Source organism: Halichoerus grypus, chromosome 7 (genome assembly GCF_964656455.1).
Source record: "Halichoerus grypus chromosome 7, mHalGry1.hap1.1, whole genome shotgun sequence".
Classification (NCBI taxonomy): domain Eukaryota; kingdom Metazoa; phylum Chordata; class Mammalia; order Carnivora; family Phocidae; genus Halichoerus; species Halichoerus grypus.
In genome coordinates this window covers 151,650,715-151,664,770 of record NC_135718.1, presented here as the reverse complement: position 1 = coordinate 151,664,770, position 14,056 = coordinate 151,650,715, and the positions used below count along the sequence as shown (strand labels likewise).

Below are 14,056 nucleotides of genomic sequence, written 5' to 3'. Positions count from 1 at the left end.
TATTTTGGATGTCTCTTTTATTTCTTTTTTTAGTAAATTGCTTTTATCGTATTCTACAGAAGTATAAGTCCACAATGGATTCAAAATAAAGAGAAACATTTCCTTTGACACAGGTGAGAAGCCCTATCCTACACACACACACTCACACTCACACACTCACACTCGCGCACACACACACACACACCTGTGGCTCTTCTCTCCTGTACTTTGCTCCTTCCCCAGAATCCCTCCCCACCCCCACTTCTATTTGCACAGCCGAAAACATCCCTCCCCATTAGTTTAGAGAAGAATGAGCTGGGATTTTTAAAAATGAACAATTACTAAGAAAATTGAAGAAAAAGAAAATCCCCGAAAAGCACATAGAGAAAGCAGAGGCTTCAGAGGAGACCCCAGACTCTCCCTGGCTGGACTGACAGCAGCACAGGTGGCCCCCAGGCTCCCTGCCAGTGCTCAGAGCAGGAACCCGCTGCTGGTCCTGGAGGACGCTGGTGGCGAGGAGACTGGGACTCTCCCGGGCCTCCAGGGACAGACCCTGCAGACGCCAAGGAAGTCTGCAGAACGGCCCACAAGGCTCTGCACTGTTAGTTTTCTCTCCAAGTCAGAGCTAAATGCAGACACTCCTTAGGATGGGGTCGGGCCCAGGGCCTGGGGACATAGGGACCAGGGCTCTGTGGGGTCACATCACCTCCTGGGTAAGCAGGGAGGAAAGGGCTCCATGCGCGGTTGAGAGCTGAGGCCGCGTGCGGCTGTCCCTCCCGGGAGAGGGAGTGGGAACGGGGCCTCGCGGCTGCCCTCTGCTGACCCCCTTGGGTCTGACCATCCGTAGGACAGCCGCATCCAGAGGTGCCACTGGACGCCCATCCTTGCTTTATATGTGGCTCAACATTTTAGAGACAAACACTAAAAATGGAGCGTGACCCTTCCCTGAGCCAGGCAGCTTACGGATACTGGGATTGCTTTCAATTCCAGGTTTATTTTAGATTTGGCTATAAAATAAGGTCTTTGACATTTTTACCTAAACCAGCATCCGCTAAGTAGCTCTGCGTCCTTCGTGTTTGTACGGGACTGCGATGACAGGAACGACAGATGGGGCGCACGGGTCAGGGAAGACCCAGGCCTTTTCATCCAATACCGGGATGCTTCGTGCCCCAAACACGGGTTCCCATCCGGGCCCGCACTGAAAGGGGCTGCGGCCGGCAGGGCCTAGGCCGGTCTGCCTGCCTGCGTCTTCAGCGCGCGTCCCTCTGCGCCGTCCTCAGAGGGGTCCGTCTGTCAAGCCCTTTGAAAGATCAGCCTACGTCTTCCTACTTGTCTGGGAATTCTTTCTGCCTGGGGTACAGATCGGCGTCATGGGCACCAGCACAAGCCCTGCGCTCGCAGGCTTCCCATGCTGAGTGCTCACTACACCTGCTCACCGCGGGAAGGTGCACAGGACGGGGATCCAGCAAATGCTGGCTGCGGGAGTGAGTGAGATTCCAGTTCCTCCCTGGCTACCTCCGCATGGTCACGGCTTTGTCTCTTTTTTCTGCAGCCTGCCTTCAGCTCCCTGGGAAACTATGTCTTTGCCTCAAAAGCAGACCCTAAAAAGAAGAAGGCTCCGACCGTCCCAGCCAGTTTCTACAGGGCTCTTTCTTCTCTCCTGCTTCCCCTCTCCTGCCGCGTGCACCTTGCTCTCGCGCATCAAAGATCAAAGATTCCACTCGGTCCCCACGTCCCCAGCAAAGCCAGAACGAGGGCGGGGCACGGCAGCTGCTGTAGGCACAAATATTAAAGGGGCCCTCATGCTCTGGGCCGTGGGTGCAGGCGTGAGAGTGTCATCTCAGGGGAGGTCGGGCACTGCCTCTGCTGCCCGAGCTGACTGACGGGGGGCGGGGGTTGTGCACGGACTGCCCCACCCAGGGCAGCCTCCGGGCCCAGCCGGTGCCATGGTGTCAGCGGACAGATCATGCAGGTGGGTGGTCCACTCTACACGAACCAAGGAGGTGAAGGTAGACATAAAGATGGGGCTTAGAGGGCGCCGGGGTGGCTCAGTCGTTAAGCGTCTGCCTTCGGCTCAGGTCATGATCCCAGGGTCCTGGGATCGAGCCCCGCATCGGGCTCCCTGCTCGGCGGGAAGCCTGCTTCTCCCTCTCTCACTCCCCCTGCTTGTGCTCCCTCTCTCGCTGTGTCTCTCTCTGTCAAATAAATAAATAAAATCTTTAAAAAAAAAAAAAAAAAAAAGATGGGGCTTAGATGGGGTTGTACCTGGCCTGTCAGCCCGCATCCCACACCACCCTTCAGAGGTGCCCCCTTCCCTCCCAGAAAGTCCGCTGAACGCCCCTCCTTCCTGTCGGGAGCTCCGCCCACTTTCCTTCTCTCCCCCAAACACCTTCCCACTTTTTTCTGTCCTCCATCTCTCCTCTCTTCTGGTGTGGCCCTATTCTGTCCCCAGGCCAGTCCAAGAATCGAGGACAAGTGTGAGTGGGCAGGACACCCAGATTCCACTGGCCCCGAATGGGTCTGGGGCAGCCTGCGTGGCCACCGGGGACATCTGTCCCCCACCCCTGCCCGCAGGGACGGTGGGCTAGGGGAGAGGGGGAGAGGTGCGGTCGGAGCTACAGCCAGCCCCGAGCCACAGCCACTCCCTGGCTCCCAGGAGGTTCCTGCGGCCCCTCTGCTCTCTTAATTAAGGAATGTGGGCGTGGTGCCTTTGAACTCCCAGCGCAGTGTCTCCAGCACGCTGTCCCCTGCGGGCTAATTAGCCTGGTCCGAACCAGTGGTCAGCAGTGGGGGGAGCCCGCCTCTACAGACTTCACCCATCCGGGGCTGCCCCCGCTTGTCTCTCTCCAGTTGCCACACAGCCTGGAGTTCTTCCCTCTGGGGAGGTGGGACGTCTGCTGACCCTCACCAACCTCCTCCTCCCCCTTCCTCAGCTTCCCTGAAATTCCCCTCTAGCAAAAGGGCATGGGGGGCGGGGTGGGGAGCCTGGGAAGAGGGCAACTCGGTTCCTGCTTGGATGGACGCCTACGTAGGTCCAATCTGCTAAGAGGGAGTGTGACTGCCCACAGTCTGCTCGGTGGGAATTCCGAGTCTCTATCCCCCACGTTCCCACAAGGGCCCAGCTCCTGCATCCCACACCCTCCCAGTCCCACACTGTCCACCTCTAGGCGGGCTTGGAGGGCTCCCCCGCTTGGGAAGCCTGTCCTTGGCTATAGGCAGGGTGCAGACGTGTAGGGGCCAGTCTGGGACAGATGGAGGGGGCTGTTCACACCCGACCCCCCTGCTCTGCGTTGACCTGCTCTCCTCTCTTCCCTCTCTGGCCACTTAGGAGCAACGGTTAAGATGTTTTTTTAATGCTGACTCTGCGCCAGACCCCATCCTAAATAAACCCTTACACGCACCGCTCTTGCCTCGCTGACTGTAATTATCGGGTTACACATCCCGTCTCCTCACCCAAACTGCAGCCTCCTTGAGGGCAGGGCCAAGCCTTTCATCTCTGTGTTCCCAGCCCCTGGCACGTAAGTAGATGCTCAATAAACCCCTGATGCAAGAAGGACGGAACTCACAGTGGAGTCATAAATGAGTCCCCTCCCTTGGCCTCTCTGCCGTAAGGCCAGGTGGCTCCCAAGTTCTGTCCCCTGACTCTGCTCTGTCCCTTCCTCTCTACTCTGGATATTTCCTTCCTATTCCAGTCAGGACCATCCCAACAGCTGCTACCCAGGCTTTCCTGCCTCTTCTTTCTCTGCCAACCTGCCCCACACGCTGTCCTTCCACCAGCCAGCTACCCTGGGCTTAGGACGGGCCACAACCCCTCCCTCCGAGCAGACCTTCTCAGAGCCTTCCCTCGGCCCACCAGCTGCAGATCACCTGGAGCAGAGTGCTGGTCAAACTAGATTCCCGGGTCCCGTCCCAGCCCCACTGAACCAGAGTTTCCAAGGCTTTGAGTCCAGCAAGGCCAAGAACTGCTGCCCCCAGAACAAAAGCCTAATCCCTAAGCCAGTGTTCAAGGCCTCTGTGATCTGACCCTCACACTCCCTTTCCATTCCTACCACTGCAGCCCTAACAGGCTCCTCCCCTTGCTCCTTCATCATCCCGGGAGCCCACCTGGGACCCCCCCACCCCATCTGGCTCTACGCATTTGGCTCTACTTCATGCTCAGAGCCTGCCCCCAGCCTCTGGCTCTCCCCTTTTCTCTGCCTATCCAAATCATGCCTACCATCAAGGTGCAGCTCAAAGCCCACTTTTAGGGAAGTGTCCCCCACCCACATCCACAGATGTGGATCCCCACACCCTCTGCAGCGAGAAGGCCCCGCTGCCCATCGCACAGAGCTCTGCCTGTCTGTAGTGGACCTTCGTTCTGGGCATTTCCTGTTTCTACACTTCGGCTGCAAGCCACTGGAGGGCAGGAACCCTGTCCCAGAACCCTCCTGCTCTCCTGCCGCCATGCCTGCCCCGCTCTTGGCCGAGTCCCAAGCTGAGGTCAGGAGTTCTGCGGGATGAGACACCATGAGCCCGGCGTGGCTCTCGGGGGTTCTCTTCATCTTCCCGCAGGGCCTCCCCTGACTCAAGAACCCGTGTAACTGGAAGTGAGAAGAGACTCAGGATGAGGAGGGGCAGCACTGACAAAGTGGCCCAGGCTCCCCGGGGCGAGGCTCCAGTCCCAGCTCTCACTCGTGACCTCTGCAAGGTGCTAACCTTGCTCTGGGTTCAAATCAATAAGACCCTCGCGGAGAAGAGCTGTGAGCACGTCTAGAATTCATGCCCTCATTTACAAATGTTTAGGAGACACCCACGGTGTGCCGAGCACCGAGGGGAGCACAGAAACGAGTAGGTGAAGACCTTGCCGGCAACCAGTCCATGGAGACGAGAAAACCGTGGCAAGACAGCGTGCTGAGGGCAGAGAGCCCGCCGGCACTGGGCTCGGGACGGCTTGAGGGGGAGCCGGCCGGCTGCAGCGCGCCCAGTCCGGAGGGCCGATGGGAGCAGCGTGCCTGCCGCACAGCGCGTGGGGTGCAGGGGGTGCTCCCCGGAGGGGCGGTCCTGCTTGGCATGGCCAGAGAGCGGACTGGGGAGGCCAGCTCGGACCAGCAGCCTGGAGTCGAACTTAGGAGTGCCTTGTACACCAAGCTGAGCGTTTTGTCTCTTTTTCGAGGGCGGCAGGAGGTGCGGAAGAATTTTAGAGAAGTAACAAAGGGAATCGCAGTCTAGAGGGCTCCCCGTGGCTACAGCAGGAAGAGCAGCCAGCCGTGGGGCGGTGGGATACGGGGAAGGCTGGCCGGTCCAACCGGAGGATGTGGGCTTGTGCTGGGGCACCTGCCTCTGGCGGATGGCATTGGCCCACCACGGGCACATGAAAGAGGCTGACTTACAAGAAGCCACTCCTGACAAAGCCCAGCCAGGCTGGGAGCCAACTTCCACTTTACTCTGGATATTTTCACTTTCGGGGCATCTTGTTCTGAGTCAAGATTCCTCCTTCTGAACATGGGACTTCCCAGAAGTACCACAGGCTCCTCCCGTGTATCAACTTGCCCCCAGATGTTCTGGATTTGGGCTGTTGAAGGAGTCTGCTGGCCTCTCTGGAGAAGGATGGGCATGTGGTCCCTGTGGAGCCTGCTTCTCTGGGAAGGTAAGGGGGGCCGGTGTGTGGCCCGTCCTCAGAGAGCTGGAGGTCCCTCTGCAGGGCCCCTCGCTCGCCAGCCGCCTGGGCAGGGGCCCGCAACCCAAGGGAGAACCCAGGGTCTGAGGAGGGACAGGGAAGACTGAAGCAAGTTCTCGGGCAACCTTGAAGGCAGGACAGAGCCAAGCTCTGCGGGGTCCTTGGGAGGAAGGAAGTGGTAGCCGTGGCAGCGTCCCTGTCTATGACACACGAGCTGTTCCATGGCCCCGGGCAGTTACAAAGGCTGGTGGTACCTGTGGTTTGGAAAAACAGGGTTGTGAGAAGGGTGAGGGAATCCTAGTACAATCTGGGGAGAAGGAGGGCAGGGCGAGCAGGCTCGTACAAGGAAGGAGGCCTTTCCATCAGCCTGGGGGAAGCCGAGGCTGCTCCCTGCAGGTGTGTGTAAGGGAGGGGGATGTTGGGGAGGGTGGAGAGGGGGGAGCAAGCCAAACAGAGCACATGGACTTGGCATGTGGGAAGGGTGTGCTGTGGGAAGGGCGACACTTCCCTCCGTGGTGAGCAGGCAGCCCACATGCCCGGGGTCAGCCCTGCAAGGCCAGGGGGCAGGAGTCGGGGCCTGGCAAAGACGAAGCCACCTAGGTTCCCACCAGGAACTCAGAGGGACTTGGAGATGACTTTATCCAGTGTGCCCCTCCTGGGCTCCTGGCCTCGAGGGCTCCAAAGGCCTTGAGGATTCTAACCTGTCTAACCACGGGCAGGAAATCCCTCCCAAAGAAAAAGGAATCTGTGTGGTGCACAAATCTTTCAAGTCCCTGGACGTGGAAGGCAAAAAGGGATTTTTCTGAAGGCCCCTTAATGGTAAACCAGATGAGTACCACCGATTGGGTGCACCCTCTTGTTTTGGGGGTAAGACCACGGACGGGACCAGGGTGCTGTGCTGAAGTCACAGCTTGGGTTTGCGGCCGAGTTGGGGCAGGAGAGACCCGAGGGGCCTGACTGGCATCCAGCGCCATCCTCTGTGTAGGCTGGGCCTCCACCCGCAGTAGGCTGTGCAGCAAGGCCTGATGATTAGGGCTGCAGACGGCAGTGAGATGGGCAGGGGGCTGGCTGAGTGACCCCCCCAGAACAGGGCTCGTCAAGCCCACGCCCGGCGCTCGGGCATGTCCCACACAGGCTATGCTGCTCTGTGTCCCTGAGCCCCACAGTGCCAGGTGCCAGGGGAGTCCTCGGGGCCTCCCTTCACTCAGTACAATGCGCTGAGCCTCTCCTCCATGCTCCTCCTAAATATAGCATGGGCGTGGGGGTACGAAGAACACAAGAGGAACTTGTGGTCTCGCGTGGCAGCCCCTGACTCATCCCCGGGCCATCCCGGCCGAGGAACAAAGCACCCCAGGCTGCTGGGCCACACGGAGAAACAGTGCGGACACCGCCCGCCCCCCGACAGAGGGGGAGGTCAGGGGAGGCAGTGGGTCTCCAAGGATGAGCAGCAATTAGCCAGCAAAGGAGTCAGGGCTCCCTCCCGCTAAGGTACCGCCCACAGCCCTCAAACTCAGCATCTCCCCACCTCCCAGCCTGCTTCTCCCCACCCCGGGCTCCTCGGGATCACGGAGAATGGCACTCTGTGGGTCCCTGATACCCTCGATGCCCTTCGCCTTCGCTCCCTAGACTGCACCTCGGACCGACCCCACTGATTACACACCGGAGTCGCTCTCAACTCCTCCTTCTTCCCCCCCCTCACTCTGCAGGCCTGGGCCCTGCCCACTCCAGTGCATCCCCCACACCCCTGCCGGCACGTCTTTCTAACCAGCATCTCATCCTCTTACTCTCTTACTGAACCCTGTGCGAGGCCTCCCAGAGCTCTAAGGGTAAAGCCCACGCGTGCTTTCAGGCGGCAGGACCGGGCTCCCACCAGCTCCACAGTACAGTTTCTTACTCCCCTGTAGAGAGCGACTTTCAGTTCCGAGAACCACGAGAACCACGCGCTCCCGCCCGCCCCCCAGGCCTCCGAACGCCGTGTTCCCTCGCCCGTGCCACTTCCCCAGCCCTGCTCCACACAGCCCTCCTCCACCCGGCCTGGCCGATCCCCACTCCTCCTTCTGCTCTCAGCTTAACCATTTCTTCCCGGAGCCTCCCAAGGCCATCACCCTACCTGTGTTCTCCCAGGGTATCTTTTTCACCATCGTGGCACTTCACTTAATATGCTTTAATCACTTGCTTAGAGTCGGACTTCCTCTGTGAGCTCCCGAGCGCAGAGACAGGATTCTCCCCCTTAGGCTTTTATTCCCAGCCCCCTGCACAGTGCACCTTGCTCAGCGTGGGTGGAGGGAGTGTGGGGAGAGGGGCCCCAGCGCGCTTCGCAGCAGCTTAGCTGGGTGCGTAAGCGGTGGCGGGGGACGGGCGAGGAGCTTGGGGCCGGCAGTGATGGGGTTCTCTTCTTGCAGCACTGCTTCCCCCCAGAGCCTCCAGCGCCCAAGTGCACGGCCAGGTCGGGGGCTCTGTGCTGCTGGCAGCAGAGCGCCCTGCCGGCTTCCAAGTCCGAGAGGCCATCTGGAGATCTCTCTGGCCTTCGGAGGAGCTCCTGGCCACGTTTTTCCGGGGCTCCACAGAGACTCTGTACCGCTCCCGCTTCCTGGGCCGAGCCCAGCTCCACAGCAACCTCAGCCTGGAGCTCCAGCCTCTGGAGCCCGGAGATAGCGGCAACTTCTCTGTGCTGCTGGTGGACACGGGCGGTCGGGCCCGGACCCAGCTCCTGCAGCTCAAGGTGTACGGTGAGTGCGCCCCACACCGGCTCTCCGGCTGCCCACAAAGCGCTGGAAAGGGGTCCTGTGTCCCAGGAGCTGGGGAGGACAGGGTTCCAGAGACCTCTGGCCTCTGACCTCGCAGCTGATTCGGGACACATCTGAGAAAGCTCCCCAGGTGCTCCCAGGCAGGTGTGCTCCTGTGTGAGGCAGCCCGGCTTTGCCGCCCCACAGTCCTTGCCTGAACGCCAGCGGGGTCTTTTCTGGGCTCGGTGGCCTTGGACACAATGCGAAGCCTCCCTAGCACTCACCTTTCTCATTTATAAAATGGGCATCGTCAGTAATATTACACGTAGCTGCCCACAGAGGCAAGATGCACTGCGTTTGGGAAAGCATCAGAGACAGAGGTCTGGCCCACACTCCAAAATTCTAAGATTATAAGATGTGCCATTATTTGACAAAACATTAACAAGGAAAAAAATACTGCCAATCAAACTATGACACAATTTTTTTATTAAAAATTGAAGTATAATTGAAGCATGGAATGTTGATTTCATATTGTTTTAAAGAGTTCTTTTAGACGTATTTAGAGATTTTTAACTATATGACATTCATGGGTTCTCTCAATTATTCATTGTTGCAAAACAAACCACCCCAAAACTTACTGCCCGAAAACAGCCATTTTAATTCTCACCACCTGCGGGGTGGTGGGGCTCAGCTGGGCAGGTCTTCTGCTCCCCGTGGTTTGGCAAGATCATTCACACAGCCCCACTCGGCACCTCAGCTGGGGCGGCTGGCTTCACTGGGCACTGGCCCTTCTTTCTGGTAACTTCACCTCCACCCCCTCCAGTCACCTCCTCCACCTTCACCTCCACCACCACCTCCACCATCACCTCCACTACCACCACCTCCACCTCCTCCACCATCACCTCCACCACCACCTCCACCATCACCTCCACTACCACCTCCACCACCACCTCCGCCATCACCTCCTCCACAATCATCACCTCCACCATCACATCCACCACCACCTCCACCTCCACCATCACCTCCACTTCCTCCACCATCACCTCCACCTTCTCCACTACCACCTCCATCTCCTCCACAATCACTACCACTACCTTCACCTCCACCACGTCCACCTCCTCCACAATCACTACCACCACCTTCACCTCCACCACCACCACCTCCTCCACCATCACCTTTACCTTCTCCACCATCACCTCCACCTCCTCCACTACCTCCACCTTCTCGACAGTCACCACCTCCACCATCACCTCCACCACCTCTACCTCCTCCACCATCAGCTCCACCTTGTCCACCATCACCTCCACCACCACCTCCACCTCCTCCACCATCACCTCCTCAACCATTGTTGCCTCCACAATCACCTCTACCACCATCATCACCTCTATCTCCACCTCTACTGCCTCCCCCTCCACCATATTTCTGCTGATCTAGGAAAAAAAATAGCCTTTTAGCTCTCGTTCATCTGCCTAATGTCTTGGAAAAGGCATGTGAGGTACCTCAAATCACTATTTCAGTAAAACCTCAGAAATTTGATAGGGCAGTGGGGAGAAAAAGGTCCAATGTTAAGAATGAAAAGTAGGAGTGACAGCTGGGAAGAGGAAGACAGTGAGGGAGAGAAAGGCAATAAATTGGGAAGGAGAGGGGACCTCCCACCACCACCACCAACCCAGGGACAGCCAGTCTGTGAGCCATTCGGGGTGCCAGTGCACCATTAGACGTGTGTCCTGGATGCACGCAGCCCTGAACGAGTTGCACAGCTTGGCAGGCAGAGTGTGGGCTGGATTTCAGCAGCCCTACCCTCACTGGTTGTCCCCTTAGCCCAGGGCCCTTGCACAGTGAATAACCTACACAACCATACAGGCAGCCCTGGAGCCTCTTCCTATTCTGAGTCTCAGCTGCTGCACATGTGAAATGAGGACATTGACTGTGATAATGCACGCAGCACCCACACCACTAAGCTCTAAAATGCCTTGTTCTCAGCATCTGAATTACAGATTTTAAGGAAATTGCTGTTTTATTGCTTCCAAATACATAGCATGATTAGAACTAATTGCACAACGCTGCCAAGCAGCCGTCCTTGGGAGCTCTGCTTTGACAATAGATAAGAATGATTTGAATTAGCAGATCAGTTACTAGAAATGTCAATGGGTGTTTCTACTGTGCCTGATAGTGTTTGAAAGCAGCTTGTCCTCTTAAGTAGTGTAAATATCCCCCCCCCCCAACATACACACACGGTAATCTTTGTTTATACTATTAGTGTGCCCAGCAAATCTTTCCTTTTCCATATCACAAATCCCACCAGACTGAGCTGGCATTAATGAGGTTTTACTCTGCTTGACTCTGGAATGCTGTCAGAGACAGAGCCCTCCCGTTGTCACCAGAATGCTCTCCTGCTGGTCCCCATTGCCACAGAGACTCGGGATTGACTCATCAACCTATACAAGAAAGGAGAGCCACCGCCTGGGATGCCGGGACTCCACTGTGTTCACTGGTCCAAGTGGCTGAGCACCTAGAGAGCTAGGTTATGAAGATAACAGAACAGAACCCCCACCCCCTGGTCTCCACAGGAGCTTGGACCCTTGTAATTATTTCCTTAATTATTCAGTCAGTTATCAGTACCTGTCTTCACCAAACTATAAACTCTAATAGTCCAGAATGTGTTTGTTTTCTTGCCTGATTTAATAGGAGCCTATCACCTGTCTGACTGATATGTCATGAGGAAAGTGCTATGACAAAGGACAGACAGGAGGAGTCTTCAGAGCCTATAGTGTCAGGGAAGGCTTCATAATCAGAACAGTAAGCAATGTGCTCAAGCTGGGTCTTGAAGGGCTGGTAGGAGTTCCCTAGGAGGAAGAGAAGAGAAAGGCATACATGCACAGCTGGGCCATATGAAAGCATGCAGGATGTGGAAAAGCATGACATGCTTGGGAGAACTGGAAATTAATGAGGGTAGGTGAGTAAGACCAGCAGGAGGTTACAATTACAGAGGTTGACATCAACTATTTCATGAAGGATTTTGAATACCAGACTAAGGAATTCAGCTTCTGTCCTGTGGGCAATGGGAAACCAGACTAGGTTCTGGAGCAAGAGTGGGCTAGTCAGAGGTGACCTCTAACCCTGCATGGATCCCAGGGCTGGCACGGTATGCCCTGCCCAGCATCACTATAACCCATGCCTGCTCTACTGTTCTTGCCTAGATGCAGTGCCCAGACCCGTGGTACAAGTATTCATCGCTGTATCAGGGGACGCTCAGCCACCCAAGACCTGCCAGGTGTTCCTGTCCTGTCGGGCCCCCAACATCAGTGACATAACCTATAGCTGGCGACGGGAGGGGACCATTGACTTTGGTATTGAACCAAGCGGCCTGTTCACGGATGGACAGGTGCTGAGGGTTTCACTGGGACCAGGAGACAAGAGTGTGGCGTATTCCTGCATTGTCTCTAACCCTGTCAGCTGGGACTTGGCCACCGTCACCCCTTGGGAGAGCTGCCATCGCAAGGCAGGTATGGCAAGGGCCAGGGGTCAGTGGTTGAGGGATTGTTAAGCATCAAACCCCCCTCTGACCCTGCCCCCTGCATGTCCAGCCCCAGGACAGTCCTCCTACAAAGATGTGCTGCTGGTGGTCGTGCCCATCTCCCTACTCCTGACCCTGGCTGGTCTCCTCTCTACCTGGCACTACTACTGCTCAGGTAGGAGTCCTGCAGGTGCCAGAGGTGTGTGGAGGAGGGGGACCTACTGCGGAGGAGAGCAGGGTTGGACCTCCTCTCTTTTAGGCCTCGGATGGTCTGCCCTCCTTACCTCTGCACCTCATCTCCTGACTCATACTCTGGTCTCCAATCAGACTGAACTATGTGAAGCTTCATTTGCAGTTCTTCAAACAAACTCTTGTCTTATATAACTCTTCAGTCCTTTGCACGTGCCACTCTCCCTATCTGGACCACACTTTCCTTGGTTTCCCACCCAGTCCCCCTTCTTCGTGTGACTATCTCCTCCACAATCTCCCAGGTGCACCTGCTCCAGGAAGCCTTGCTGATCTCCTCCCCTGGCCTGGGTGGGGTGGGTGTACTTCCTTTAATCTCCATTGCTTATCCTAGTCACGGTGCTCACTGCACTTACTCTCCCACTGAATTCTCGGCCCCTTAAGGCAAAGACTGCCTTACCACCGGGCATCTAGCAATGGTTCCTGGGACAGCACTGGTATGGATAAACGTTTGCTGAGTGGAAGTCTAGATGAATCCCAACCCCTTCTTGCCTAGCATTCCTAGGAAATGCTCTCTGAGGGAAGCACCTTTCTCGCTAGGGGCTGATAAGGCCTCCTTCTCAAGGAGAAGAGAGCAGGAGAAACTCAGAGGTGTGGCTGGATTCTGGGCCATCCCTCTAGCTCAGCCCCTGCCTCGACCCCAGGATGCCCTGCCCCTGATAGAAACACCCCACAGACCTGGGCTTTGTGGGGATGTCCACCCCAGGCTTTCTGGGATGGCTTCAGGTCTAGCCAAGGATGCTAAGATTCCAAACATCAGAGGAGTAACCTTTCTGATCTCTTTGCCAGGGAAAAAGCAGAAGGACGTCTGTATTGACAGAGTGGCTCCAGAGACAGAGAACCCCGTTGTGTAGGGTCTGCCATGGAGGAGGATATAAACTGCTGCCTGGACCATCAGGAAGCCCACTGCCCAAGCACATGATGCTCTGGAACATAGTTGGTGTCTGGAAACCACCACAGCCCTCGTACTTCCCATGAGACTCCTGTCCCACCTCCAGGAGCAGCCGAGACAGCTGTTGTGCTGGGAGCCACCAGACAGAAAACACTAGCACAACCTTCCACATTCCCCCTCCCCCGCTCCTGGCTCTGCTTGGGGCAAGATAACAGACCATCCCCTCAAAGATGCTGGAAGTTCTCCAGGATCCACAGGGACTTTGATGGTCCAGGGCATTCACCAACCCCACCACCCCCACCACTGCTCATGAAGTATTGTTGTAGACAGAATCTGTCTCCTCCAAGTCCATTGGTTGAAGTCCTAACCCCCAATATCTCAGAATATGACTGTATTTGGAAAAAGGACTTCAAAGAGAAAATTAAAATTACATGAGGTCATTGGGATGGGCCCTAATCCCATATGACTTGTGTCCTTATAAAAGAGGGAGAGACACCAGGGATTCACCCACAGAGAAAAGGTCATGGAAGGACACAGAGAGAGAGAAGACATCTACAAGCCAAGGAGAGAGGCCTCAGAAGAAACTAAACCTGCTGACACCTTGGTCTTGTGCTTTTAGCATCCAAGACTATGAGAAAATAAATTTCTGTTGTTTAAGCCACTCATTCTGTGGTGTCTTGTTATGGCAGCCCTAGCAGACCAATGCAAGTATCGACTAACTGGCACCAAAGGATTGCCTCCAGTCTGGGTCCCAGAATGTAAAAGACATCAGACATTTGAACTAACAGAGAAACTCTGAATCACGCACTTCCAGCTCTGGCCCCAGCCCAGGCCCTGTAGTTTGAGACCCTGATGTTTCCTGATGTCCGAGGCATTATCATAAGAAAAGATCTAGAAACAGATGAAGGTGAGAGACGGGGGACAGGGGATTCTCTTTCCAGCGTGAAGGACTGTCAGGTCATCTGAGTTCATGGCTGGCTGGCTCAAAACAGAGGGAGTGTGGTGGGGGAGAATGGAATGGGGAGGATCCGAGTGGTGGC

General features: G+C 56.3%; 1 protein-coding gene across 2 annotated transcripts; it reads left to right on the top strand.

Moving 5' to 3' along the window:
- The first annotated feature begins 5,243 nt into the window (after positions 1–5,243).
- Positions 5,244–13,677, top strand: SLAMF8 (SLAM family member 8). 2 transcript variants are annotated; one of them, XM_036091439.2, is made up of 5 exons: positions 5,244–5,605; positions 8,038–8,364; positions 11,562–11,867; positions 11,949–12,053; positions 12,914–13,677. In XM_036091439.2, the coding sequence occupies exons 1-5, from the start codon at positions 5,461–5,463 to the stop codon at positions 12,976–12,978; spliced, it is 948 nt and encodes a 315-aa protein (XP_035947332.2). In that variant the 5' UTR covers positions 5,244–5,460; the 3' UTR covers positions 12,979–13,677. The 2 variants fall into 2 exon arrangements, with proteins under 2 accessions (XP_035947332.2, XP_035947333.1); XM_036091440.2 differs by lacking the exon at positions 11,949–12,053 and having other exon boundaries at positions 5,245–5,605.
- The last annotated feature ends 379 nt before the right edge of the window (positions 13,678–14,056 follow it).